This window comes from Rattus norvegicus, chromosome 19 (genome assembly GCF_036323735.1).
Source record: "Rattus norvegicus strain BN/NHsdMcwi chromosome 19, GRCr8, whole genome shotgun sequence".
Classification (NCBI taxonomy): domain Eukaryota; kingdom Metazoa; phylum Chordata; class Mammalia; order Rodentia; family Muridae; genus Rattus; species Rattus norvegicus.
The window spans coordinates 20,245,704-20,273,267 of record NC_086037.1 but is presented as its reverse complement, the minus strand read 5'-3'; the positions used below and the strand labels follow the sequence as shown (position 1 = coordinate 20,273,267).

At 42.6% G+C, this 27,564-nt stretch overlaps 1 protein-coding gene and 1 long non-coding RNA gene across 3 annotated transcripts; both read left to right on the top strand.

The window, feature by feature from the left end:
- Positions 1 to 1,468: 1,468 nt before the first annotated feature.
- Positions 1,469 to 24,839, top strand: LOC134483226 (disks large homolog 5-like). 2 transcript variants are annotated; one of them, XM_063278507.1, is made up of 6 exons: positions 1,469 to 1,655; positions 2,681 to 2,840; positions 4,008 to 4,151; positions 4,783 to 4,949; positions 5,672 to 5,777; positions 5,901 to 6,176. In XM_063278507.1, the coding sequence occupies exons 1-5, from the start codon at positions 1,529 to 1,531 to the stop codon at positions 5,734 to 5,736; spliced, it is 663 nt and encodes a 220-aa protein (XP_063134577.1). In that variant the 5' UTR covers positions 1,469 to 1,528; the 3' UTR covers positions 5,737 to 5,777; positions 5,901 to 6,176. The 2 variants fall into 2 exon arrangements, with proteins under 2 accessions (XP_063134577.1, XP_063134578.1); XM_063278508.1 differs by lacking the exons at positions 4,008 to 4,151; positions 4,783 to 4,949; positions 5,672 to 5,777; positions 5,901 to 6,176 and adding an exon at positions 24,681 to 24,839 and having other exon boundaries at positions 1,486 to 1,655.
- Positions 24,840 to 25,125: 286 nt separating this feature from the next.
- LOC134483229 (uncharacterized) lies at positions 25,126 to 26,839 on the top strand. The gene is made up of 3 exons (XR_010060082.1): positions 25,126 to 25,623; positions 26,343 to 26,448; positions 26,569 to 26,839. It is a non-coding gene; the product is annotated as an uncharacterized LOC134483229 (long non-coding RNA).
- Positions 26,840 to 27,564: the final 725 nt, after the last annotated feature.

The window sequence follows — 27,564 nt, the reverse complement described above, 5'->3', positions numbered from 1 at the left end:
TGGTTTTAGACAGGGTCTCAAGTATCCCATGTTGCCCTCTACATGGCTGGCCAGGTTCACTTTGAGCTTAGATGAACCTCCTTCCACTTTCCAATGAATAGGCTTACAAGAGTGGCCTCCAAGGACTGTGAAGACAGCATTAGCCTTTGACAGTTGAGGTGTGCAACCCACAACTATAGTTTTAGCCACCTTTTTCCATGTCTACCAGCTATTTCAGATTGTTGCTGTTCTATGTCTGAAATCAAGGACGCAGAAAAATAACCAGATAGAGAGCAAGGACATGGTGATCACATCCTTGTCTCTTCTGTACGTTCTGGATGAGGTTTGTTAACATTCCAATATTGAAAAAAGCTTTATATAGGGCCCATCACATTAAGGGTCACTGTGCACTGTTCTATCTAAAATGGTCTAATCACACCTGACTACCATATAATACTTCCTGCAGTCGTCTTATGAGAAGCTTGAGCTTTTTGCTTTGACTTTTTTTTCTCTTTCTTTCTTATTTTTTGCTATATAAGTTGAGAGAAAGATAGTTAGGGCCATGAATTTGCCCCAAAAATTTGAACTACGGATGTGATCAATCAGTGTTAATGTGTGAATTCTATACAGTATTCATTTTTTACTATGATAGATGCTTTTGTTTTTGGTGTGGTGGCCATTTCCCAGTGTACAGGTGCTGGGACCTTACTCTATCCATTTAATGATGTTTATAGCTTCATTTTAGACGTTTATGTCCACCCCCTATATCTCTTGACTATTTTATTTTTCTGACAGAAACTCATGGTATATGTTACTCAGGCTTGTGAGCAGTGCTCCTTTGTCGACATTGGTGCAGAGAGGAGAACCCCACCACCAGCATGAGGTTCCCGTCATTGGTGGCTCCAATATTGCACTTTCCTCTGCCAACTGGTCTCCACACTGTTCCTAGCACCATAAAGACATCAACTCTTTCTCCTAAGGAATTTTCTGGCAATTGTCGATTGCTAAGCACATGACTTCATGAGTGTTCCCCTAAAACACACACATGCTGTAACCTACCATGCAGACTATTTCTTGATGTGATATAAAGCACCTGTACAGAATGAGACAGGAGAACTTTTGACTGCATATTCAATCTGGTGTGAAATCTCAGGAAGTTTTAATGGCTAATATGGGTGAATGAGGACAATTTGAGTTAGGATGAGACATTTTTGGGCAAGATATGGAAGGAAACATTCATTTAGATGCATAGGAATTACTAAGGTTTTTTATAATCTAGCCTTGAGGAAAATTTGGCTTTGGAAGCAGGAGATGCTCAGTGACTCTGCCCCAGGAAAGTCTCCTGGAAAGGGCACCTCTGCTTATGCTCAGTACAGGGAGAACATTAGCAGGAAGGCAAAGTCTGCTCCCCATGACATCAGCCGTCCCTTCTATGACACTCTATTGTCTGCTAGAGAGTTCTGGCATCCTCTGTGATGTCACCAGTGTTGTAGTGACAACCAGTGCCCTAGTTTCTCTCAGACTGAGTCTGGCGGTTACAACCTAAGACATGTTTTCCCTTCTTCGCAAGCGTTTTGGGAGGGGGAACGTTGATTTTGGAGAGACTAGAGTGAAGGAGTCTGGCCTTTCATCTCAAAGTAATGATGGACAAAGACAGCACTTCTGGGGAATGTGTAGTAAGTTCTGGGCAGTATATTTTGAGCTTCCTGTCAGGGGTCTGCAGGCTTAAGCTGACCTTTCTAGCAATGGGCCACAGCAACTGGAGCATCTGAAAAGGAATTGAATTTCCATGAATATCACAATTCCTGAAAGTCAAGGATTTCAGAACTTTAGATTCTCTGTCCCCACTGGGAGGATATGGTAAGGCCAATGCTATTACACTGTGAACTTCTGGCCTTTACTTTTCAATTCATTTGGTATGTTACATTGATATAATAACACCATGAGGAGTCATGGAGAGTCCAACTTTTCTGAGTTTAGACAGGGCTGCAATGTACTACACTATCTTTGCTTCTTTAAATACAGTGGATATCTGACTGTAGGAACAGGGGGAGAATTGTGCTCCAGGCAATAACCTTATGTTCTTAGGCCTTCTCTGATTTCTTCTAATTGCAGGGTCATTGTTAGCTTTATATATTAGAGATGTGTGTTACAAACATGTTTCTACAATACCAAAATTATTTGGATCGTGTAGAACAAGATTCAGCCTGTAACCTATGGGTACTTCTCGGGCATTGGGTATTTCAAATAGGGGAATTGATAAGTCTGTTGACCATGTCCTCCCTGGAAATGCGTTTTAAATCCAAAGTTGTTGGCCTAGAGTATCAGGGTAGGGCATCTGAGTGTCTCCAATCACTCAAGTCTTGTGGATGGTGAATTTATCATCTGAGTTCTGAAACCACAGGGGTGAGGAAACCAAGCTGTACCCTGTTCAGCTGATAATACTCCTGGAGAAGCCATCTCCATGGTCCATGTAAGCACGTGATGTCCAGCATAGGGCACACCTGGCTGCTTACATCTCTTGGTCTCTATAGAGTAGTGCGAGAACTGAGATCCCCTGAGGAGGCCTCTTAAGCATAGACCAATCGCCTAGCAGTGACACTGGGTTCCAGGCTTGTTCTCCTGTTTAGGCCTAACTGTGGTCTATGTACACTCTATGCATTCTCCCCATGCAGGTTCACTTGTGTTCTTCTACCTACAGACGCTGGGAGAGAAACATCATCCCCTGAAACTGCCCTAAGCAAGAATCAGGCCAAGAAGGAAAAGGAGAGGCTGATTGAAGAGCTGCGGCTCATTACCGAGGAGAGAAATGACCTGAGAGATCGCCTGAGGTTCCTGACAGAGAGATCCAAGAACTACAGGTATGAATCACTCCAAAGGCTCTTGTTTCATTCCTGGGTCTGCAAGGTCACCTTCATCTTATCCTATTAAGGTTTTGGGTTCTAGAAAGCTGTGCCTCCCTAACCACCCTGTGCTAAACCTCACCTCCCATATAGAGGAGATTCAGAACCTGACCCTGAGGATTGAGATGGAAATTGGACTCATCTGCTTCCATTTATTGAAAAACAGAACTTGTAGTCTGAATGAACAATTGAGGAATAAAGTCAGGGAGAGTGAGTGCCCAGTGTGCATTTGCAAAGCCCTTTACAGCTGGTGGCTTTGCAAGATTGGAATTGCAGTCAGTTTATGGGGAGGCTCTGTACTTGCTAGGCAGGGGACTGAGTGCTGGAAGATCCAGGCAGCAGCCTGAGGGGCCTGGTCCCAAACTGTTCATCTCAGTGCTTGACTAGAAGGTCTCAGGCTCAGGCCTGTTTGTTATTGTCTGTGTGTCTTGCCCTCTGAGACAGCAATGGTGCATGCATTTCTCCTAGTTCTCACAGTGCTCTCTGTTTCCATATTTGTCTTTCTCTGACTCTGTTTACATTTCACTTTTTTTTGGGTGTGTCTTAGTCTGTGAGTCTGTGTGTGCATACATCAAAATGCATATGGACAACTTTTAAATGTTTTTATTTCCCTCCACATAGGAATCTAGTGGTCTATGTCTTGGCTTGAGTATTTACTTGTAACACCTTCATGGTGATGTGAATGCTCTGTTCTGGGAGCCCCACTGTCAACAACACAGTTCTTTGACTATGTGACCACTTTTGTCTGTTTATTTTTATTCTTTGTGCAGATTATAATTTTGTTTTGATATATGGTCTGTTATCAAAACAGGAGAAAAGAAATCACAGGTTTCTGGCTGTGTTGGGGTGGGGGAGCATGGAGAGGTGTGGCCTAGGCATGTGATAGCTTAACTGGCTTGACTGCAGATTTCCTCTTGATTGAACAAAGGGAGCCAGGGAGCCCTCCATCTGGATGCTGAGATTCTGGTGTCCTGGACGCAGAAAAACAGGTTTCTGAAGCTGAAGAAGATCCCAATATGTACAATTCAGAAGGTGTCCTTCCAGGACTGGGGTAGTACAGGACCCACCCTGAGTTCATATATTCCTAAATGCTGATGTTCATAGTATTCTATCATTTGGGGCCAGGCCACACTTCAGGCCAAATCCATATTATGAAGGCCTGGAGAGAATGGAGGAGGCGGTCATGTCAATTCTGCACAACTTAGAGATGGAGAACACTGAGATCCATGAGAACAGCCAGAAGCTGAAGAAGGAGATGACCTTCTCTAGGTAAGTCCTGGTCAGAAAGGCTATCACTTGTGGAATGGCCATTTCTGACTTTCTTTGTTCTGGATTGGACAGTCTTCAGCTATGATTCTATCTCTTGTGCTGTTTACACATCAGTGTGCCAGGGTTATTAGGACTCAATTTTCAGTTCCATAAAAGAGTGTTCCTCATCCCAGGATTGTCTAGGCATCTGCAGAAGGCTCTAGATAGAACAGCACTGATTGAAGTCAGCAGGTTATTAGGCTGACCTGGACCTCTGGGGTCACACCAGGTTTTACAACACTCACTGCGTGGACCACATGGTTAGCATGACCTTCTCTTGGTACTACTGACCTCTTTTGAGGGTGTTGGCCCACTACTAATTGATGTTGCCCCCATGCATTGGGCTTTAATGGATAGATGTAGATCTGTGTTCTTTTTGAGAGCTGTGGACACTAATTGGTGCTCGGGCCAAGCAAAGAATTTATTCTTCCCTGAATTAACTCTTTGTGGTTTGTGCAGCAGCATTATGTGTATCAAGATGTATTTTATTAAGTCTTCATGGGTATCTGGGACCTGGTAGAGTTAGTGGGACTTGGGAGTAGGAATGGGAGAAAGGGGCAGCATGATCTTACTATGCAGACTGTATTTCCAGAAACCTGCTCAGCCAGCTCCTGATGGAGAACACATGCAAGAAGAAGTTGGTCCCACTGAAGCAGGGGAGCAAGGAGGGACATCTTGATTGTGCACTGAACCAGAAATATTTGGTTGACTTCAACAAGAAAGATAAAGACCAGCAACGTCCAGACCCAGCATCATCTGGTAGGGACGAGCAGCTGTGTTAGCTTAACAATATCTGATAAAATTTGCCAATTTGATACATCTGTGCTCTCTCCTACCTCCTTTCTAATTTACACTCACAACCATCCAACCACCTCATGTAATGGCATTGTTCATTGCTCTGTCTATGCACAAGTATTCTGGGAAGTTAAACACTTTTCAGAAATGGAATTATATTGCAAGTATATTTTGCTGATCTTTTTGAAGCTGCAGTCTAGAAATGGTGACAGATGAATAACATACCTCATTATTGCATATCCATGTGATAGATTGGATCCTATGCAGAGTTTTGAACAAGTTCGTGGTTCTTTGACAAATGACACTCTGTGTTAATGTGACTTCTTGTGTAGGAAGCACCTTTCCAGGATAAGAACCAAGTGCAAATGTCAAATTAGTACTTGTCATTGGCTTTAACCTTGGTGACATATGGACATCTCCATTCTTCCGGCAACTCAATGCGGTCACTTCCCATTGCCTTGTTCTTGGTTTGCACTGGTATAAGTCTGGGTCCCATATTGGCAGCCCACATTACAGTTAGGCTTGCCGGGGATTTTGCCCTACCTGCAGAGTTAGCAACAATGATATCAGTTAAAAGGTCCTTGTCGACTGTCCAATAGAACTGAGGTGGTAGAAGGCAGCATTCTGACAGCTGGCTAGCATTTCCCCACCAAATCAGTGTCTTAAAAACTGTGTTCCTCTCCCAGGTCTCAGAAAGTGCAAGAGAGCTGGAATTGGACACACCCCAGTAAGAGAGCTTCCTGAAGAATGAGTTGCTTTCTCAGGAGTCCCTGATGACAAACATCCTGAATGGTAACAATATTTTTTGGATGAATATTCTTCCTCAGAGTTAATTTATCATTTCTTAGAGACCCTAAATTTATATAACACTAAGCCAGCCTGACTGATTGAGGTCTTACTCACTTTCTTCTTCAGAAAACACAACTTGAGAGACAGCTTGGGGGACCGCCTTTCATTATGTGTGCTAGAGGAGAAACAGCAATACGTCTGTGCTTCTACATGTTCGTTAAGAATATGCTTATGTTTAGAAATTTTTTTGTTATGATTTTAATTGAAGTTTTCTTTTTGTTGTTTCATATTTATGTGTTCTTGTTACTATTTTTCACTTTCAAATATTTTTAAATATTTTTATTCATTTTAATCCTGTTGTGTTATAAAAAAGTATTTGTTATGAATAAAAATTGAATTCTATCTCTTGACTCTTAAGACCATCATTCTTACTCAAGGGTTCTGTGGACCTAGAACTGACAGCTAGAGATGGATCTCTGCATGTTCCATGGAGCCTGGGCTAATAAGTGAATTCAAACTCACTAAGGGGTACCCAGTGTGATAGTGTTTTTTGTGTGGATAATGTGGCTGTGTCTCCAACAAACACTTTATGATGTAATCACTGACATACTTTACCCAATTGTTAGGGGCATGTGGTTCTTCTGAGAGAGCAGCAGATGCTCTAACCTGTGAGTCATCACCACAGCTCCTGCAGGTGGCTTTTGTTATTCCACATGAGGTGCTGTATTAGGTGGACAAGATCACCTATGATTAAATAGAGAGATCTCAGGAGATGTGTGTTCACAGGGAACTTACTGAGCTTGCCTGCTCAACGTGTTAGGTTGCCAGGCATCCCTACAGAGCTCTGGTGTTCTGGACAGCTTCATCACCCGCCTGCTGGCGGTATGAGGATATCGTCTGGGAGAAATTGTGCAGATGACTGAAGCAGAAGTCCGAGGGCTGTGTATCACGTCTCGTGAAATCGTTCTTAGCCAGCCAACAGCTGTGAACACAGGTTTCTTTTGGAGAGCAGGCCTGTGCAGGCCCAGAACCTAGGTGGGACAATTCAAGCTACCCTTTTTCCATGGCCAATCTCAGATCATATTCAGAAAGTATTTCTTGGGCTAAAGAGTTGGCTTAGTGGTTAAGAGCACTGACAGCTCTTCCAGAGGTCCTGAGTTCAAATCCCAGCAACCACATGGTGGCTCACAACCATCTGTAATGAGATATGATGCCCTCTTCTGGTGTGTCTGAAGACAGTCACGGTGTACTTGTATACTATAAATAAATAAATAAATAAATAAATAAATAAATAAATAAATAAATAAATCTTTAAAAAAAAAGTATTTCTTCCAGGTGATGGATTTCCAATTTATGGAATTGAACTAACTTACTGATGGTGGAAGTGACACAGAGAGTTAAAGTACAGAAGGAATAATCCAGAGTGTCCACCAACAGTTGCTGTCACACCAGGGCTTTTAAAAGCTCAGCTGTTAGAGAAGCAAGGTAGTCTTTGGTCATTCTCAAGCTTAGGTCTTCTAGTCATTATAAGGTGACCATGACACAAAAAGAGTCATCTATATCAAAATAGAGAATAGTAACTAGATTCACACCACACTATCACATTACTACTGTATTTGAGGTTCTCAGTTAATATCTAAGAACCTGGAAGAGGCCTGGGTCTTGCTACACATACTCATAATTTATGTCCCCATTGTCAGCTGAGATTCTTCATGCAGCCTGGGGTCAAGGAGGTCATCCCACAAAGCACAAAACACCCATCTCAGATAAACATGTATGGTTTATTGAATCCAAAACATCCATGAATTTCAGGACACAATTAAATGTTGAAACCTAAGGATAATAGATAGAGAAGAGAATTAAGATTTCTAGTTCATAGATCCAGTAAACACCTTCAACAAATCATAGCAGCAAACTTCCGTACGGTAAAGAAAGAAAAGGCCATAAAGGTAAAACAAGCCTACAGAACATCAAACTAATTGTACCAGAAAAATTCCTCCATTCACATAATAATTAAGACGCTAAATGCACAGATCAAGAAAGAACATTAAAAGGGGTAAGGTATAAATATCTAGTAACAAATAAATTCAGACATATCTGAATTACACAAGACTTCTCAACAGAGATTCTAAAAGTCAGAAAATCTTGGGCAGATGTAATGTAGACACAGGCTCCTATATCCAGCATAATCCTCAATCACCTTAAAAGAAGGATCCAGGTTATTTCATGACAAAACCAAATTTAAAGAATTCTTTTCTGTAGGAAAGCACAACAGAGGCTAATAGGAGGAAAACTCCAAGACAATGAACTAAACTATACCCAAGAAAAACCAAGAAATTAATCTTCTCTCAATAATTTAAAAAAAGAGAAGCACACAAACATAATTTCACCTATAACCAGAAAAAGAAGAGAATGCAGCAATCATTGGCTTTAATATCTGACCAGATCTTCTTTCCCTAATCCCCAAGCTCCCAGAGGCCAAACTGCCAGCCAAAGTGTATGCAAGGATGCTCTATGGTTCAGGTGAGGCCTGTTGCCCACCAAATGGAGATCCTAGAGGTGTGAGGTGGGAATGGATATGTGTGGGTGGGGAAGCACTGTCACATAGGCAAAGCTGAGCAGAAAAGGGATGTAAGGTTTGATGAGGGGAGTGTGGAAAGCAGGACAACAGTTGAAATGTAAATAAATAAAATAACCGTTTAATAAAAAATAGCCAAAAATAAAATAACAAGTAAAAAGGTAAATGAAAATTAAACCAAACCAACCAAACAAACAAACAAAACCCCTGTAGTGTATTGGCCTAATGCTGCTTGTATTTTAATGCTAATTGTAGAACTCAAGACTGGTTAACCCCAAATAACTGACCCTGCTCCCAGTTAACTGTGATTATAATGAAGCCAACAGCCAACAGCTGCACAGCAGAGAGATGGGGGAGGTGAGCTTTGAGGGCTTTGCTAGAGAGGATCATGAGGAGGGAAGAAGGAAGAAGAAGCTGCCATAGAATAAAGGAAGAACGTGTGTGATGGAGAGGAGGGAGGAAGAGGACAGCAGCCATGGTTAAGGGAGAGGAGAGCCTGGTCCTGAGGGCTGTCCAAGGGGAACAAAGAGCAGCCATGATGCTACATAGCCTGTAAGAGTTGAGCCTTATTGTTTGGAAAGTAGATCTGGTCCATGGAGGTCAGGCAGCTTCACAGCTACTGTGCTGACTAATGCACACTAAAAATAAATTTAACACAATATGAGTAACCAGTAAGACAGCTCTGTAGCGGATCCTAAAAGGAATACTTTAGTTTGAAAGGAAGGACAAAACACCAGAGAACACAGGGGATAAATTAATAAAACTAGGAAAGTTAATCAAAGAAGACTGTGAAAACCACAAAAATTAACAAAATGACAAAATTTAATACATAGGTTTAAATAATAATTACATATCACTAAACTCAATATCTAGGGTGGTGGGGCATGAATTCTGCCATGGTCTGAACTCAGAAAGGTGGGGTTGGGAGAAACATGTCTGGTTAAATAGTCCACCCACATTGTGTCAATGTGATTTAATCTAAGGACAAAGAAGTGGAGCATCTCTCACGGCTTTCTTCTAACCCCTTGAAAGGATCACTGGGGTGTGGCCTCAGTACTTCATACTTCTTGGTGGGTCAGCGAAACTCAGGGAAGCTTGAGATTGTCATAGCACAGTATTAGGCTAGATATACTGAGTAGATGATACTAAGTTGTTCAGATGGTGATACCCATTTGCATGTGTTCTTAATGTGGACCTAAGGAAAGAGAGATCAAGGTCCTTAGAATAGAAGGAACATTCCCAGTCCTTTTCTACCATTCCAGACTGAAAGGCTGGTAGGGAGAAAGTGGTAAATAATAAAGAATTAATAGATGATGCTTTGAATGAAGGGTTGGTTTTTGTGCTGGTTTTAGACAGGGTCTCACGTATCCATGGTGCCCTCTCCCTGGCTGGCCCGGTTCACTTTGAAGTCAGTGCTTCCACTTTCCAATAGACAGTCTTACAAGAGGGGCCTCCGAGGTCTCTAGGACAGCATTAGCCATTGACAGTTGAGGTGTGCAACCCACAACTATAGTTTTAGCCACTTTGTTCCATGTCTACCAGCTATTTCAGATTGTTGTTGTCTATGCCTGACAATCACGGACACAGAAAAATAACCTGATAGAGAGCAAGGACATGGTGATCACATCCTTGCCTCTGCTGTATGTTCTGGATGAGGTTTGTTAAAATTCCAATATTGCAAAAAGCTTTATATAGGGCCCATCACATTAAGGGTCACTATGCACTGTTTCATCTAAAATGGCCTAATCAGAACTGACCGCCAGACAACACTTCCTGTGAAGTTCCTATGAGAAGCTTAAGTTTTTTGTGTTTTTTCTTCTTTCTTTCTTTCTTTCTTTCTTTCTCTCTTTCTTTCTTTCTTTCTTTCTTTCACTTTATAGGTTTAGAGGAATGTATTTTGGGCCACGGATCTGCCCCTAGTATCTTAGCTATGGATATGATCAATCAGTGTTAGTGTATGCATTCAATAAAATGTCCATTTTTGACTAAGGTAGATGCTTCTGTGTTTTGTGGGGTGACCCATTGTCAATGTCTAGTGAGTTGGGGCCCTGGGTATGGTCGCATACCCCAGGACACAGGGGGTGCAGAGCAAAGGCAGAAGAAACTGTACGCAGTTGCAAGCTTTATTAATCCTTATTAAGCTAAGAATATGCATTACTACAATTTTCATTACGTCAAGATACCATAAGATCATTATTCCCAGGATACCAGGAACAATGAGGGAAGATTAAACAAATAAAGACGAATAAACAAAAGCTTCTTCTAAAAATATTCATATAAAAAATCACCTTTCTTATTATAATCAAAATATACTCACCATTACCAAGAGAGCTTTAGAACCACTTCCACAGAAACGGGACACAGCAGAACATAATTTAAGGCCAAGTGAGAAAAACATTTTCTTCTCCAGGGCGGCATTCCAGCCCCTACTTGAATCTGGCACCAGGCCTTTCTTGACCCTGCCTGGGAGCTGCATCTCTATGTCTTAACAATTCCTTCTTTTTTCTTTTGTTTTAAAGTAACACTTTACATAACGTAGCTAAAGGTCCTTGTAGTGGTTTAGTCAGGTAAAAATAAAGCAACATAATACATAATGTACATAAGATTATGGCAAAACTAGCTCCTCCCATGCTATGGAAAATCCTTTGAAGCCAAGCCTTGGGATCTAATCCTGTCAATTGATTAGCCAATAATTTCGCTATTTCCATAGGGGTAGTATCTTCTAGCTGTTTACCAAAAGACATTCGAACATCATATTTCAAGGCATTAATTACTTTTGAAGCACTTTCATTACACTCTAAATAGGCTTGAATTAACTTCCAATCATGTTCTGTGTCATTATCCATATATTTACTAACAGAAAAGTAGTAGGATTTCATCATGATAAGCATTATAAGCCCGATAACTGGCATTGGCCGCCGCAGAAGAAACCATGAGTAAAACACACATTGCTAAGAATAAGTGCTCAGCAGTAAAGGACTTTCCTGAAGGGGACAAAATTATTCCTTTCAGTGCTTAATCGCTTCACCTTACCCCATATAGGTAATAGGGTTGTCACTACATGGATCCTTATCCATTGTTGTTTGTGGACACTAAGAGGAGCCAGGGCCTCAGTAATGGAGGACACCTCCTCATCTCCTGAGAACATCCATCAGGAGAAAATGTAGCTGGTTTAACTGGATTCCTTTGAGGGTAGGGAGCAGTTCTTATTATTCTGTGCTTGGATCCATCTCCCAGGTAACCAGAATAGTCTCCCATCCTGTAATGAGACAAAACCCTCTCCCCTATATACAATGATGTCCCTTCCTGCCATTCAGCATCCCGGGCAATTTTTATCCATACTGTCTGTTCCATGCCTTCTGGGGGGAAGTTCAACAAAGTGTCTATCGGCTCTTGATATAACTTCACCTTGTGGTAAATTAAGAAAATTAATAACGTATAATGCTTGTGCCAATATAGCTCTGGGACTGGTCTGCAAACTCCTTCAGGTTGCATAAGGCCATCTCTTTTCCCCCTTTTTAATTTTATAATTTGTCATTTCAGGGTATGGTGAATTCTTTCAACAAAAGCTTGTCCTTGTGTATTGTGTTCTGTACCAGTAATATGTACAATATGATATCGTTGACAAAATTGTTTATATTGATAAGAAATATATGTTGGTCCATTATCAATTTTAATTTTAGAAGGCAGTCCCATAACAGCAAAAGTTTCCAATAGATGCTGTATAACATGAGCAGTGCGTACTCCTGGCAATGGTGTAGCCCACACAAATTTTGAAAAATTATCTATGCTTACATCTATATGTGAAAGGCGACCAAACTCAGAAATATGGGTTATATCGATCTGACACGATGTATTAAGTTGCATCCTTTTGGGATTAATTTGAGATGGAACACATTTTATACGTGAAGACTGACACATAGGACAATTAGCAATAATTTGTTTGGCTTGAGAATAGGGAAGCTTATATTTAATATGTAAATATCCTGTATTGGCATGATTATGACTGTGTTCTTCTGGGGTAGCAAATGCCACTAATTGATCTACCATAGGATTGCCAAGTGTTAAAGATTCTGGAAATTTTGAATGTGATCTAGTATGTGTAATGAATATTCTAGAGTTTCATAATAACAATAGTCCTTTAATATGTGAGAATAACATTTAATATATGCTTAGATGTAGAAACAACAGCAGTCGCAATATTCTGTACTACTCCTACAACATAAGCGGACTCAGCTATAATATTTTTACATCATGAGTAAAATCCTGGAATACATTAATTACCGCTAATAATTCATTTTGTTGTACTGACCCAAAAGAAGATTCTTGTCCCCAAAATTTATCTTTGGTCCAATAAGCCATCTTGGTGTTAGAGCCATCTGTAAACACAGTAAAGGCTGATGGTAATGGATCAACAGAAATTAGTGTATTTATCAAATTTTTTTTTGTATTTTAAAGCAATCCCACAATTTACTATGGGGAGGATGAAATTCAATATTTCCAGTGTAAGAAATCATGGCTAATTGAAAAACCTCAGACATCTGCATTAAATATTCCCCTTTATCTTTGCTTAATGGGAAAACAATAGCAGCACAATCATATCCCCACAGAGTAACAGGTCTTTGTATGCCTTGCTGAATAATTAAAGAAATTTGTTCCTCATTATTTGTTAATGTTTGGTTAAAGTTTTATTTAATATAAACCCATTCTAAAGGCAACACATCCTGAGCGAAAGCGCCTGTAGGATATTCAAGAGTATTTAAACATATAATTTAATAACTCTATCTGGATCAATACGTGCCAAATATGCATCTTTCCATTTTCAGAAAAGATACCCTTGCATGCCTTCATATAAGCATTAATATCCCCAGCCTCCTTTATAGGTAATAATGCTCTCCTGTACTCTTCATTAGCATTTTTAAAAGCAAGCATTTGCAGCAGTTGTCCTCCAGCTTCCTCTCCTACCATTGTTCTTTCCAATGTTAATTTTAATATACATAAAAACTTAATATATGGTTCATAGAAAGCTACTACCTTTTTCAACCAACCAGTATCATCCTTTATAATAAGTCGGTTGGGCCACACCTTGAATCGATGCTGGCCTAATTATAGGAAAAGAAAAGGCAGGTGAATTCGTCATTATCATCTTGTGAATCTAATGGTCAACATGCCATCCTCGGGAAACGACTTAGAAAAACCTGCTTCAGGCAATGCTGCAGAGGGCAAAACTTTTACTTTCGTTTTGTCTTAATGAAGCTCTAGCTTCTTGTTCTGTATTCGTTATTACCCTGTCTGCATTCATGGCCTTGAACACAGTAAAAATTACAGCCCAAAGAGACCAGAAATTGGAATCTTTTTGCTCTGCCTGACAGCCTTTTTCACCTTAACTTTCACTTTGACCCAGATATCAGAATCCCTGGAACCCTCGTCAGGGAACCATGGAGTTTACTCTTGCTGTCTCTAAACACTTTTCTAAACCAGACTGATAGACATGAATTCCCTGCACTCTTAAAGATGCTTAAGCATAGCGAGATGAAGAGAAGATTTATCTTGTCCCATTTCCTTGTAATAAATTGTACTTACCTTATATGACTGTCCAGACTTACCTTCAGGGACCCTGTTCCAGTGCCATAGGTCGACGTCTAGGGTGTTGGGAGCCCTGCGTCCGGTCGCATTCCTTTCTGTGTTTCCCGATGCTCAGTGGCCATGCCACTCCAGCGTGCTTTGAAATGAACCAGTCCGCCGACACCACCACCACCACCACCACCACCACCACCACCACCACCACCACTACCACCAATTTGGTTTTGTAAATAAAGTTTTATTGACATCGCCATACTCAGCATTTACATCCTGTTCAGTACTGCTTCTGGCTGCAGCTGCAGGGCTTAAGAGCCACAGAGCCCTGTAGGCTCCCAGAGCTGAGAGCATTGACCTTTGCCTTGTTTGTGAAAGAGGTGACTGACCCCTGTGCTCGAGGTGGCCTTTCTGTGCCCTTTAACCCATAGCATAGGTCTCTGTGCCATCCTGTCCCTTTGCTATGATGTGCACTTCCTGGTACATTTCCGTTAGCTCTTGACATTTCCAGAGCATTGGGTCTTGCAAATTGAATTTGCATGGCACCAGGAATAGACCTGATAGCAGGGTGTGGGACACTCCCTATGGGGAACCCTGCCCAGGGGCATAAGCTTACTTTTCCAGTCAACTCCCTGAACAGTGAGCCTTTGTGGGACAAGGTACTTCACGACATGACTTGACCTCTCTGCAGTGCACCCAATCCCTGCTTGGCTCAGATGTCCCCCAGAGAGGTTGTGTGTGTGTCCCCAGTAGAGGCAGAACTCTGTGTGGTGGCATTGACATGGCATCCAGGAAAGTCAAAACCAGAGGGACATGTCGGGCAGTTGGAAGCAGATGTCTGCGTCCATGGAGAGAAGGATGGACTAGACACTCCTACAGGGGGTGAGCTGAGAAGCACTTCCTTGGCTTTTTCACAGCAGTGTAGGCTGCATGCCATGCTGTGTACCCATGCTGTGCTGAAGCCCCAGGCTTTGAGTCTCCCACAGCTGCTGTGTCCTGGGTCCAGGGTGGGATTAAGCAGACTTCAGCAGGAGAAAGGTGAAAACCTTGTTTGCAGTGTGGGGATGGCACAGTCATAACACTCCTGCACATGAGGCACCTGACTTAGAGCCGTATAGCAGCTGAGACAAACCAGCTCTGGTGACACTCATCTGCAATGCCAGGCCATGGGGGGTAGAGGCAGTAGGATCAGTTGTTTAATTATCCTTGGCTACACGGCAAGTTCGAGGCCAGCCTGGGCAACTTTGTCTATGAAAATAAGACAAAACTAGGTCTTGACTCTGAGCATCACTGCCTGTACCTGGCATGGTTGCCCCACCCCAGGGAAGAAACCCCTCTGTCCAGAGGCCATAACTGCAGGAGACCCCTGGCCAAGTGTCTATACAGCACCCTGTTTGACTGGTCTGTGCTGAGGACCAACCACGCTCTCCTCAACAGGAAGGACATGGGAGAGGCTGTTTCTGTGAGGTCCCGGGCCCTGAGATGGCCAAGAATAAACCCTGTCCTTGGGAAAGCCATGGAGACTAGGAACCCAGGGGATCTCTGCAAACACCAGGGCTGGAAGGGGACTCTGATCCTCTACAGCAGCTGCTCTCAATCTGTGGGTTCTACATCAGAGCTCCTGCACACCAGACATTTACATTACAGTTCCTCACAATAACAAAGTTACACTCATGAAGTAGCTCTCCAATAAGTTTATGGTTGGGATCACAACATGAGGAACTGAAATAAAGAGTCACAATTTTAGGAACGGTAAGAACCGCTATTCTATAGGAACCCTGGCATCTGCACTCGGTGTCTGGAAGTGTGATAGGCTAGGCTTCACCCTCAGCGATGCTAGCATGTGGGCACCAAGCCTAGGTTACACCCCAGTGCTTACTGGATATGTGCAGGCCTGGTTCCATCAAGAAGTAATAAAGGGACCCTTGGCAAAAAAACACTGGGTACCAAACAGGTCAGGAAAACACACCCCTCTGCTGCAACTCCTCTCAGGAGGGCTAGTCTTCCCAGGAGGCCCCGGCTATAACCAAACCTTGTCTCCCAGTGCTTGCCCATTGGTGTCTTGGCCATATTCAGATTTGAGGGCTTTGAACAGAATAGCTTCCAGCAGATTTGCATCAATGAATCCAACAAGCAGTTGCAGTCCTACTTCACCCAGCGCATCTTCAAGCTGAGGCAGGTGAGAGTGGACACCTATTCCCCAGCCCAGCCCGGCCATCACCCTGAATGTCAGCGATGTCCCTCAGTATCAGCATAATGGGGCCTGGGCACCGTAGGTTCCCCAGGACCTAAAGCTATGTCCTTGAACTAAGTGCCATGCTCAGCCCTTCCAGCCTCTTTCAACCCTTCTGGATGCTCAACTACTCCTGCAGCAAGGCATCAGTGTGCACATTCTGTTATGTCATTTGTGTGTGTCTACAGGTGGTCAGAGCCTGTCCCCTCTGTTCCTTTCTTTTGCTGTATTTGCCTTTCTGAGGAGGCAGGACTCACAGGTATGGGAGGCAGCCACATGCATATTCTGCAGCCATGTCTGACTCCTCTGAGGCTCAGTCCCACTTACACACCTACCCTCCAACCTCCCCACTCCATGTCACCCCTGGAGCTCTGTAGACCTTCCTGCTTTCTGTCTTTATATAACTGGTGACACTGCAGCCCTCAGTGGTGTCATACAGTGTTAGTTTGTCTTTGCACTGCCTGGAGGTCTGACTTAGGAGAATGGCTACCATTCTCGTTCCTGTTCAAGGGTCAGAATCTGAATCCTATGTAAGGCTGAATAATATTCCAGCACATGGCTGTGCCATGTTGAATTTACACAGTCACCTATGGATCTTATATTTTGGCTTGTAAACACACACATATAAGACTCAAGTGACACCCAAATGGAGAATTGCTGGAGTCCTCCATGGCTTTCTGAACCGTCTGAGAGACCATCCTGTCCACAGTGTATAGGGCACCATCTACTCATAGCTCACACAGCATGAGAAGATTAGGGAGGGTTAACCTGGCTTCTCTGTCTCCTGCTTTCTGCCAGAGTAGCCCTAGCATCTTTCTGTATTGCAGTGAATGTTTAGAACCCAGGAGGATGGCAGCTCCCTTGCTCAAATATAGCAAGTTCCTCCTTGCCTGCTTTGAGACTGAGTCTCATGCGGCCCAGGCTGGCTTTGATCTCACCATTAGTTACGATGGCCATGAACTCCTGGTTCTCATGCCTCAGACGTCTCTGAGTGCTGGGTGACAGGTATGCACCACTCTTAAGTCCTGCCACTGGGACAAGAGTGAGCAGAGCCAGCTCTGAAGCACACACTTTGCTGGTGTCAGGGATGACTGACTTATGATCCTTTCTTCCTTGCCCATGGCCCTTCTCCTTGGTGCATGCCATCCTTTCTCCCTGTGACTCATGGGGGACACCAAGCCTGAGGATATCAGGAAGAAGTTTAGTTACTTCACTGGGTTGGAGGCTGTTAACTTCCTGCGTCAGTAGGTGAGATTCAAGCTAGAAGGTTTGTGGCATGAGAAACTGGAACAGAACTGGAATGGCAGGAACAATCGTCGCCTGGCTCTGAGAAGACCAGGTGGGCAGAAACTCATCGTTGGGCAGGTAGTGAGCTCAAGACCAGGCTGGGCATTGCTCAGCGTATGTGAACAGGTGTGCTTACATGGAAATGTGTTTCCCCCACATGGTCACCACTTATCCAGGCACGGTGAATACTCCAAGGAGCTTTTTATGTTTTAACATTGTGTGTGTTTGTGTGTCCATACATACATATACACACATACATTCGTACATATACACGAATACACGTACATGAAAACACATGCCTATACATGACTATACACATTCATGCTCACACACAGATACATACACACCTACATGCATACACACATACACACACATACACACACATACACACATACACACATACATGCATACACACATACACATATACATACACACATATACACACATACAATACATATACACACATACAAATACACCTATACACACATATAGACAGACATATACACACATATACATATACACGTATACACATATGCATAAACACATTCATATCCACACATACATACAGACATATACATATATACTCACATACATGTAAGCGCATGAGTGGAAGCCAGAGGACAGCTTGGCCCTTGGTTCTCTCCCTTTTACCACGTGGGTCCTGGGGATTGAGTCAAGCTCATCAGACTTGACAGCAAGCCCCTTTAACTGTAGAGCCCTCTTGTTGGCTGCCAGTCACCTTTTTCCACAAATTCTATCCATGGTGGAATGTTTACAGTTGTTATTCTCATGATTCCTTCAGCAATAGCGCAGACATCATTTACACTGCATTAGGAGTTATAATTCATGTAGATGTCAGGAGAGCTGGAGGCGTGCGATCAAGAAGAGAGCCCACTTTCAATGTCATTATGTGGTATTGCCTTAGGCCCTTTTATACACTCCCCTGGCTTTGTCTGAGTATATGTTTGAAGTCTCTCTATGACTGTGCAAAGAAGTAAGAGCTAGGGCTGGGCCACAAAATAGGAAAGTACTTGTTCATCCAAAACAAAAACAAAAAACAAACAAACAAACAAACAAAAATAGCTCTAGGGTTAAATATTGGTGCTAGTGCTGAACTACACAGCCAGAAGGTATTTTTCTAAGTAAATAACGCAATATTGGGGATGACAATATGATCAAATATCCTACAACATAAGTTTGCAATGTTACCTACATTTTATAAATCAAGTCTGACCACCGTTTTGGTTGTTTCCAATCATGTCTGAGTGCATCATCACGGGAATCCCAAGGAAAATCAGAAATGGGTTCTTGAAGCTGTTGCACAGGGCCAGTATAGACCTAAATACCACAGAGGAAACCTTGATTCTTATCACAAGGGATCATTCACCATCCCTCCTGTCACATAACTTATGACAAGACGTCACCTTTCCTAAACTTAGCCTTTTTCCCAAGTGCTGCAGAAGGGAAGATCTGGTGTCAAGGGGTCTGGATTCAAACCAGAGGACACTGAATTCATTTAAATAGGTGTAGTTCATTGAATGCACACACCAATACAGTTCAACCAGAGCAACAGCTCACAACTGTGTACTGGACATTGCTAGGCCCCGCTCGTTGCAAAATCCACATGGGCTCATGCACAAGTGTTGCAAATGCTTCAGTCTATGGGCCCTGACTGAGGCCATTTTACACATAATTGTTCCAATTTTCCTTGAATCTATTGGGTCCTATGTGAAGAATATACTTGGGGAACTTGTTAAGATTAACAAACCTCATAACATACAGAACATAACAGGGTATGTGACCAGCACCACACAGTTCAACCTCAGAGTTTTTTGTTCTTTGTTAGTGTTTTTCTTGGCATCCATGATGTGGAGAAGTATTACAGAACAATAGGAAAGAGTTGGCTGCTGTGTAATAAATTCACTGCTATTAAGGTAGGTATGGGGGCAAGACCTCAGCAGTAGCCCTTAAGATGGGAAGGAGGTTCCTCAGAAAATTGGACATCGAACTGCCTGAGGATCCAGCTATACCTCTCTTGGGCATATACCCAAAAGATGCCTCAACATATAAAAGAGACACATGCTCCACTATGTTCATCGCAGCCTTATTTATAATAGCCAGAAACTGGAAAGAACCCAGATGCCCTTCAACAGAGGAATGGATACCGAAAATGTGGTACATCTACACAATGGAATATTACTCAGCTATCAAAAACAACGAGTTTATGAAATTCGTAGGCAAATGGTTGGAACTGGAAAATATCATCCTGAGTGAGCTAACCCAATCACAGAAAAACATACGTGGTATGCACTCATTGATAAGTGGCTATTAGCCCAAATGCTTGAATTACCCTAGATCCCTAGAACAAACGAAACTCAAGACGGATGATCAAAAGGTGAATGCTTCACTCCTTCTTTAAATGAGGAAAAAGAATACCCTTGGCAGGGAAGGGAGAGGCAAAGATTAAAACAGAGACTGAAGGAACACCCATTCAGAGCCTGCCCCACATGTGGCCCATACACATAGAGCCACCAAATTAGACAAGATGGATGAAGCAAAGAAGTGCAGACCGACAGGAGCCGGATGTAGATTGCTCCTGAGAGACACAGCCAGAATACAGCAAATACAGAGGCGAATGCCAGCAGCAAACCACTGAACTGAGAATAGGACCCCCGTTGAAGGAATCAGAGAAAGAACTGGAAGAGCTTGAAGGGGCTCGAGACCCCATATGAACAACAATGCCAAGCAACCAGAGCTTCCAGGGACTAAGCCACTACCTAAAGACTATACATAGACTGACCCTGGACTCTGACCCCATAGGTAGCAATGAATATCCAGGTAAGAGCACTAGTGGAAGGGGAAGCCCTGGGTCCTGCTAAAACTGAACCCCCAGTGAACTAGACTATGGGGGGAGGGCGGCAATGGGGGGAGGGTTGGGAGGGGAACACCCATAAGGAAGGGGAGGGGGGAGGGGGATTTTTGCCCGGAAACCGGGAAAGGGAATAACACTTGAAATGTATATAAGAAGTACTCAAGTTAATAAAAAAAAAATAAAAAAATAAAAAAAATAAAAAAAAAAGATGGGAAGGAGATGATGTGTTTGATAACTGAAAGGAGCTGCCTCAGCTGTGTTTCTCTGCCTGCTCAGTGCCCATTCAACATCACTCTGTCCCTGAAGAGGAACTCAAGGTCTGCCCCCTGCTGCCTGTGAGCCAGGAAGAGGCACAGAAAGGCAAGGCCACAGCACTGGTTTCCAATTACTCAGTAATGCTGGATTTCCAATAATGTACTTGTATACACAAATACAGTGTGGTAAGTTGCAATAGATACTAATCATTTCTCATATAGGGCAGCAGTTGATTGACTACAACTAATTCTATTAAAAAAAAGAAACCTGGCTCTTATAGAAATATACACAGAAATATCTAGGATGGTGGGGGATGAATTCTGCCATGGACTGAACTCGTGGAAGTGGGGTTGGGAGAAAGATGCATGGTTAAATAGTCCACCAGGTTCACATTGTGTCAACTTGATTTAATCTAAGGACAAAGAAGTGGAGTATCTCTGATCGCTTTCTTCTAGTCCCTTTAAAGCATCACTGGGGTTTGAACTCAGAACTTCACACTTCTTGATGGGGCAACTACACTCAAGGAAGCTTGAGACTGTCATAGGCACAGTATTATGCTATATATACAGAGTAGATAATACTAAGATGTTCAGATGGTGATGTCCATTTGTATGCACTCTTAATGTGGACCTAAAAAAAGAGAGATCAAGGTCCTTAGAATAGAAAGATCAGTTCCCGTTGTTTTCTACCATTCCAAACAGAACGACTGGTAGGGAGAGAATGGTAAATAATCGAGAATTCGTAGATGATGCTTTGAATGAAGTGTGGATTTCTGTGCTGGTTTAAAACAGGGTCTCAAGTATCACATGTTGCCCTCTACCTGGCTGGCCAGGATCACTTTGAGCTCAGATAAACCTCCTTTCACTTTGCAATAAATAGGCTTATAAGAGTGGCCTCCAAGGACTGTGCAGACAGCATTAGCCTTTCACAGTTGAGGTGTGTAGCCCACAACTATAGTTTTAGCCATGTTTTTCCATGTCTACCAGTTATTTCAGATTGTTGCTGTTATATGCCTGACAATCAAGGATGCAGAAAAATAACCTGATGCAGAGTAAGGACATGGTGATCACATGGTGATCTCATGGTGCCTCTTCCGTACGTTATGGATGAGGTTTGTTAAAATTCCAATATTGCAGAAAGCTTTATATAGGGCCCATCACAATAAGGGTCACTATGCACTGTTCTATCTAAAATGGTCTAATCAGAACTGACTACCATATAACACTTCCTGCAATCCTCATATGAGAAGCTTGAGCTTTTGGTTTTGACTTTTTCTTTTCTCGTTCTTTCTTATTTTTTGCTATATAAGTTGAGACAAAGATAGTTAAGGCCATGAATTTGCCCCCAAAATTTGAACTATGTATGTGATCAATCAATGTTAGTGTGTGCATTCTATAAAGTATTCATTTTTTACTATGATAGATGCTTTTGTGTTTGGTGTGGTGGCCATTTCCCAGCGTACAGGTGCAGGGACCTTGCTCTATCCACTTAATGATGTTTATAGCCTCATTTTAGACGTTTCTGTGCACCCCCTATATCTCTTGACTATTTTATTTTTCTGATAGAAGCTCGTGGTATATCTTACTCAGTCCTGTGAGCAGTGCTCCTTTGTCGACATTGGTGCAGAGAGGAGAACCCCACCACCAGCATGAGGTTCCCTTCACTGGTGGCTCCAATATTGCACTTTCCTCTGCTAACTGGTCTCCACACTTTTCCTAGCACCTTAAAGACTTCAACTCTTTCTCCTAAGGAATTTTCTGGCAATTGTCGATTGCTAAGCACATGACTTCATGAGTGTTCCCCTAATACACACCCATGTTGTAACCTACATGCAGACTATTTCTTGATGTGATATAAAGCACCTGTACAGAATGAGACAGGAGAACTTTTGACTGCATATTCAAGCTGGTATGAAATCTCAGGAAGTTTTAATGGCTAACATTGGTGAATGAGGACAATGTGAGTTAGTGAGACATTTTTTGGGAAAGATTTGAAAGGAAACATTCATTTAGATGCATAGGAATTACTAAGGTTTTTATAATCAAGCCTTGAGGAAAATTTGGCTTTGGAAGCAGGAGATGCTCAGTGGCTCTGCCCCAGGAAAGGCTCCTGGAAAGGGCACCTCTGCTTATGCTCAGTACAGGGAGAACATTAGCAAGAAGGCAAAGTCTGCTCCCCATGACATCTGCTGTCCCTTCTTGGACATTCTATTGTCTCCTAGAGAGTTCTGGCATCCTCTGTGATGTCACCAGTGTTGTAGTGACAACCAGTGCCCTAGTTTCTCTCAGTCTGAGTCTGGCAGTTACAAGCTAAGACATGTTTTCCCGTCTTCGCAAGCGTTTTGGGAGGGGGAATGTCGATTCTGGAGAGACTAGAGTGAAGGAGTCTGGCCTTTCGTCTCAAAGTAATGATGGACAAAGACAGCACTTCTGGGGAATGTGGAGTAAGTTCTGGGCAGTGTATTTTGAGCTTCCTGCCAGGGTGGCTGCAGGTTTAAGCTGACCTTTCTAGCAATGGGCCACAGCAACTGGAGCATCTGAAAAGGAATTGAATTTCCATGAATATCACAATTCCTTAAAGTCAAGGATTTCAGAACTTTAGTTTCCCCATCCCCACTGGGAGTATATGGTAAGGCCAATGCTATTATACTATGAACTTCTGGTCTTTACTTTTCAGTTCATTTGCTCTGTTACATTGATATAATAACACCATCAGTGGTCATGGAGGGTCCAACTTTTCTGAGTTTAGACAGGGCAGCAATAAATTTCACTATCATTGCTTCTTTAAATACAGTGGGTATCTGACAGTAGTAACAGGGAGAGATTGTGCTCCAGGCAATAACCTTATGTTCTTAGACCTTCTCTGATTTCTTCTAACTGGCAGGGTCATTGTTTGCTTTATATATTAGAGGTTGTATGTTACAAACATTTTTCTACAATACCAAAACTATTTGGAACGTGTAGACCAAGATTCAGCCTGTAACCTATTCGCACTTCTGGGGCATTTGGTATTTCACATAGGGAGACTGATAAGTCTATTGAACATATCCTCCCTTGGAAATGCATTTTAAATCCAAAGTTGTTGCCTTAGAGTATCAGGGTAGGACATCTGAGTGTCTCCAATCATTCAAGTTTTGTGGATGGTGAATTTATCATCTGAGTTCTGAAGCCACAGGGGTGAGGGTCCTGAAACCAAGCTGTACCCTGTTCAGCTGACAATAATCCTGGAGAAGCCATCTCCGTGGTACATGTAAGCACGTGATGTCCGGAATAGGGAACACCTGGCTGCTTACATCTCTTGGTCTCTATAGAGTAGTGGGAGAACTGAGATCCCCTGAGGAGGCCTCTTAAGCATAGACCAATCGCCTAGCAGTGACACTGGGTTCCTGGCTTATTCTCCTGTTTAGGCCTCACTGAGGTCTATGAACACTCTATGCATTCTCCCCATGCAGGTTCACTTGTGTTCTTCTACCTACAGACGCTGGGAGAGAAACATCATCCCCTGGCACTGACCTAAGCAAGAATCAGGCCATGAAGGAAAAGGAGAGGCTGCTTAAAGAGCTGCGGCTCATTACCGAGGAGAGAAATGACCTGAGAGATCGCCTTAGGTTTCTGACAGAGAGATCCATGAAGAACAGGTATGAATCGCTCCAAATGCTCTTGTTTCATTCCTGGGTCTGCAAGGTCACCTTTTTCTTATCCTGTTAAGGTTTTGGGTTCTAGAAAGCTGTGCCTCCCTAACCACCCTGTGCTAAACCTCACCTCCCATATAGTGGAGATTCAGAACCTGACCCTTCCTGAGGAGTGAGATTGAAAATGGACTCATCTGCTTCCATTTATTTAAAAGCAGAACTTGTGGTCTGAATGAAGAATTCAGGGATAAATTCAGGGAGAGTGAGTTCCCAGTGTGCATTTGCAAAGCCCTTGATAGCTGGTGGCTTTGCAAGATTGTAATTGCAGTGAGTTTATGGTGAGTCTCTGTACTTGCTAGGCAGGGGACTGAGTGCTGGAAGATCCAGGCAGCAGCCTGGGGTAATATAGGACCCACCCCAGTTCATATATTCCTAAATGCCGATGTTCATTGTATTCTATCATTTGGGGCCAGGCCACACTTCAGGCCAAATCCATATTATGAAGACCTGGAGAGAATGGAGGAGGCAGTCATGTCAATTCTGCACAACTTAGAGATGGAGAACACTGAGGTCCATGAGAACAACCATAAGCTGAAGAAGGAGATTACCTTCTCTAGGTAAGTCCTGGTCAGATAGGCTATCACTTGTGGAATGGCCATTTCTGACTTTCTTTGTTCTGGATTGGACGGTCTTCAGCTCTGGTTCTATCTCTTGTGCTATTTACCCATCAGTGTTCCAGGGTCATTAGGACTCAGTTTTCAGTTCCATAAAAGACTGTTCCTCATCCCAGGATTGTCTAGGCATCTTCAGAAGGCTCTAGAGAGAACAGTACTGATTGAAGTCAGCAGAAGGTTATTAGGCTGCCCTGGACCTATGGTGTCACACCAGGTTTTACAAAACTCAGTGGGTGGAACACATGGTTAGCATGACCTTCTCTTGGTTCTACTGACCTCCTTTGAAGGTGTTGGCCCACTACTAATTGATGTTGGCCCCATGCATTGGGCTTTCATGGATAGTTGTAGATCCATGTTCTTTCTCAGAGGTGTGTACACTAATTGGTGTCAGGCCAAGCAAACAATTTATTCTTCCCCGAATTAACTCTTTATGGTTTGTGCAGCAGCCTTATATGTATCAAGATCCATTTTATTAAGTCTTCATGGGTATCTGGGACCTGGTAGAGTTAGTGGGACTTGGGAGTAGGAATGGGAGAAAGGGCCAGCATGATCTTACTATGCAGACTGTATTTCCAAAACCTGCTCAGCCAGCTCCTGATGGAGAACACATGTAGGAAGAAGTTGGTCCCACTGAAGCAGGAGAACAAGGAGGGACATCTTGAGTGTGCACTGAACCAGAAATATTTGGTTGACTTCAACAAGAAAGATAAAGACCATCAATGGCCAGAACCAGCATTATCAGGTAGGGACGAGCAGATGTGTTAGCTTAACAATATCTGATAAAATTTGCCAATTTGATACATCTTTGCTTCTCTTACCACCTTTCTAATTTACACTCACAACCAGCCAACCACCTCATGTAATGGAATTGTTCATTGCTCTGCCTATGCACAAGTATTCTAGGAAGTTAAACACTTTTCAGAAACTGAATTATTGTGCAAGCATATTTTGCTGCTCTTTTTGAAGCTGCAGTCTAGAAATGGTGACAGATGAATAACATATCTCATTATTGCATATCCATGTGATAGATTGGATCCTATGTAGAGTTTTGAACAATTTCTTGGTTCTTGAACAATTGACACTCTGTGGTCATGTGACCTCTTGTGTAGGAAGCACCTTTGGGATAAGAACCAAGTGCAAGTGTCAAATTAGTACTTGTCATTGGCTTTATCCTTGGTGACAAATGGACATCTCCTTTCTTCCTGCAACCCGATGAGGTCTCTTCCCATTGCCCTGTTCTTGGTTTGCACTGGTATAAGTCTGGGTCCCAGATTGGCAGCCCACATTACTGTGAGGCTTGCTGGAGATTTTGCCCTGCCTGCAGAGTTGGCAACAATGATATCAGTTAAAAGGTCCATGTCGACTGTCCAATAGAACTGAGGTGGTAGAAGGCAGCATTCTGACAGCTGGCTTGCATTTCCCCACCAAATCAGTGTCTGAAAAACTGCCTTCCTCTCCCAGGTCTCAGAAAGTGCAAGAGAGCTGGAATTGGACACACCCCAGTAAGAGAGCTTCCTGAAGAATAAGTTGCTTTCTCAGGAGTCCCTGATGACCAACATCCTGAATGGTAACATTTTTTGGATGAGTATTCATCCTCTGCGTTAATTTGTCATTTCTTAGAGACCCTAAATTTATATAACACTGAGCCAGCCTGACTGATTGAGGTCTTACTCACTTTCTTCTTCAGAAAACAGCACTTGAGAGACAACTTGGGGGACCGCCTTTCATTATGTGTGCTAGAGGAGAAACAGCAATACGTCTGTGCTTCTAAATGTTCGTTAAGAATATGCTTTTAGAAATATTTTTGTTATGATTTTAATTGAAGTTTTCTTTTTGTTGTTTCATATTTATATGTTCTTGTTACTATTTTTACTTTAAAATATTTTTAAATATTTTTATTCATTTTAATCCTGTTTTGTTGTAAAAATGTATTTGTTATGAATAAAAATTGAATTCTATCTCTTGACTCTTAAGACCATCTTTCTTACTCAAGGGTTCTGTCCCTTCCTGTGGACCTAGAACTGACAGCTACAGATGGATCTCTGCATGTTCCATGGAGCCTGGGCTAATAAGTGAATTCAAAGTCACCAAGGTGTACCCAGTGTGACAGTGTCTTTTGTGTGGATAATGTGGCTGTTTCTCGGACACACACTTTATGATGTAATCACTGACATGCTTTACCCAAATGTTAGGGTCCTTGTGGTTCTTCTGAGAGAGCAGCAGATGCTCTACCCTGTGAGTCATCACCACAGCTCCTGCAGGTGGCTTTTGTTATTCCACAGGAGGTGCTGTATTAGGTGGACAAGATCACCTATGATTAAATAGAGAGATCTCAGGAGATGTGTATTCACAGGGAACTTACTGAGCCGTACATGCTCAATGTGTTAGCTTGCCAGGCATCCCTACAGAGCTCTGGTGTTCCCACTCCTCATTGTGGGTCAGGATCATCCTCCAGCACCATTTAGTTTTCATATTAGAGCAGATCTTTCACCTTTTATCAATGATGACCATATGTATTATGCACATCTGATAAAATACAGAATAGAAACTAGATCCTGTAAGCCAGCTTGGCATAATGTGTTCTATTGATAGCAAGAAATGTATCTTAATCTAAGCAGTTTAGGGGAAACCTCAAGAGCATACATAGTGAATGCTTCCTATAGCTGTGAACACAGGTTTCTTT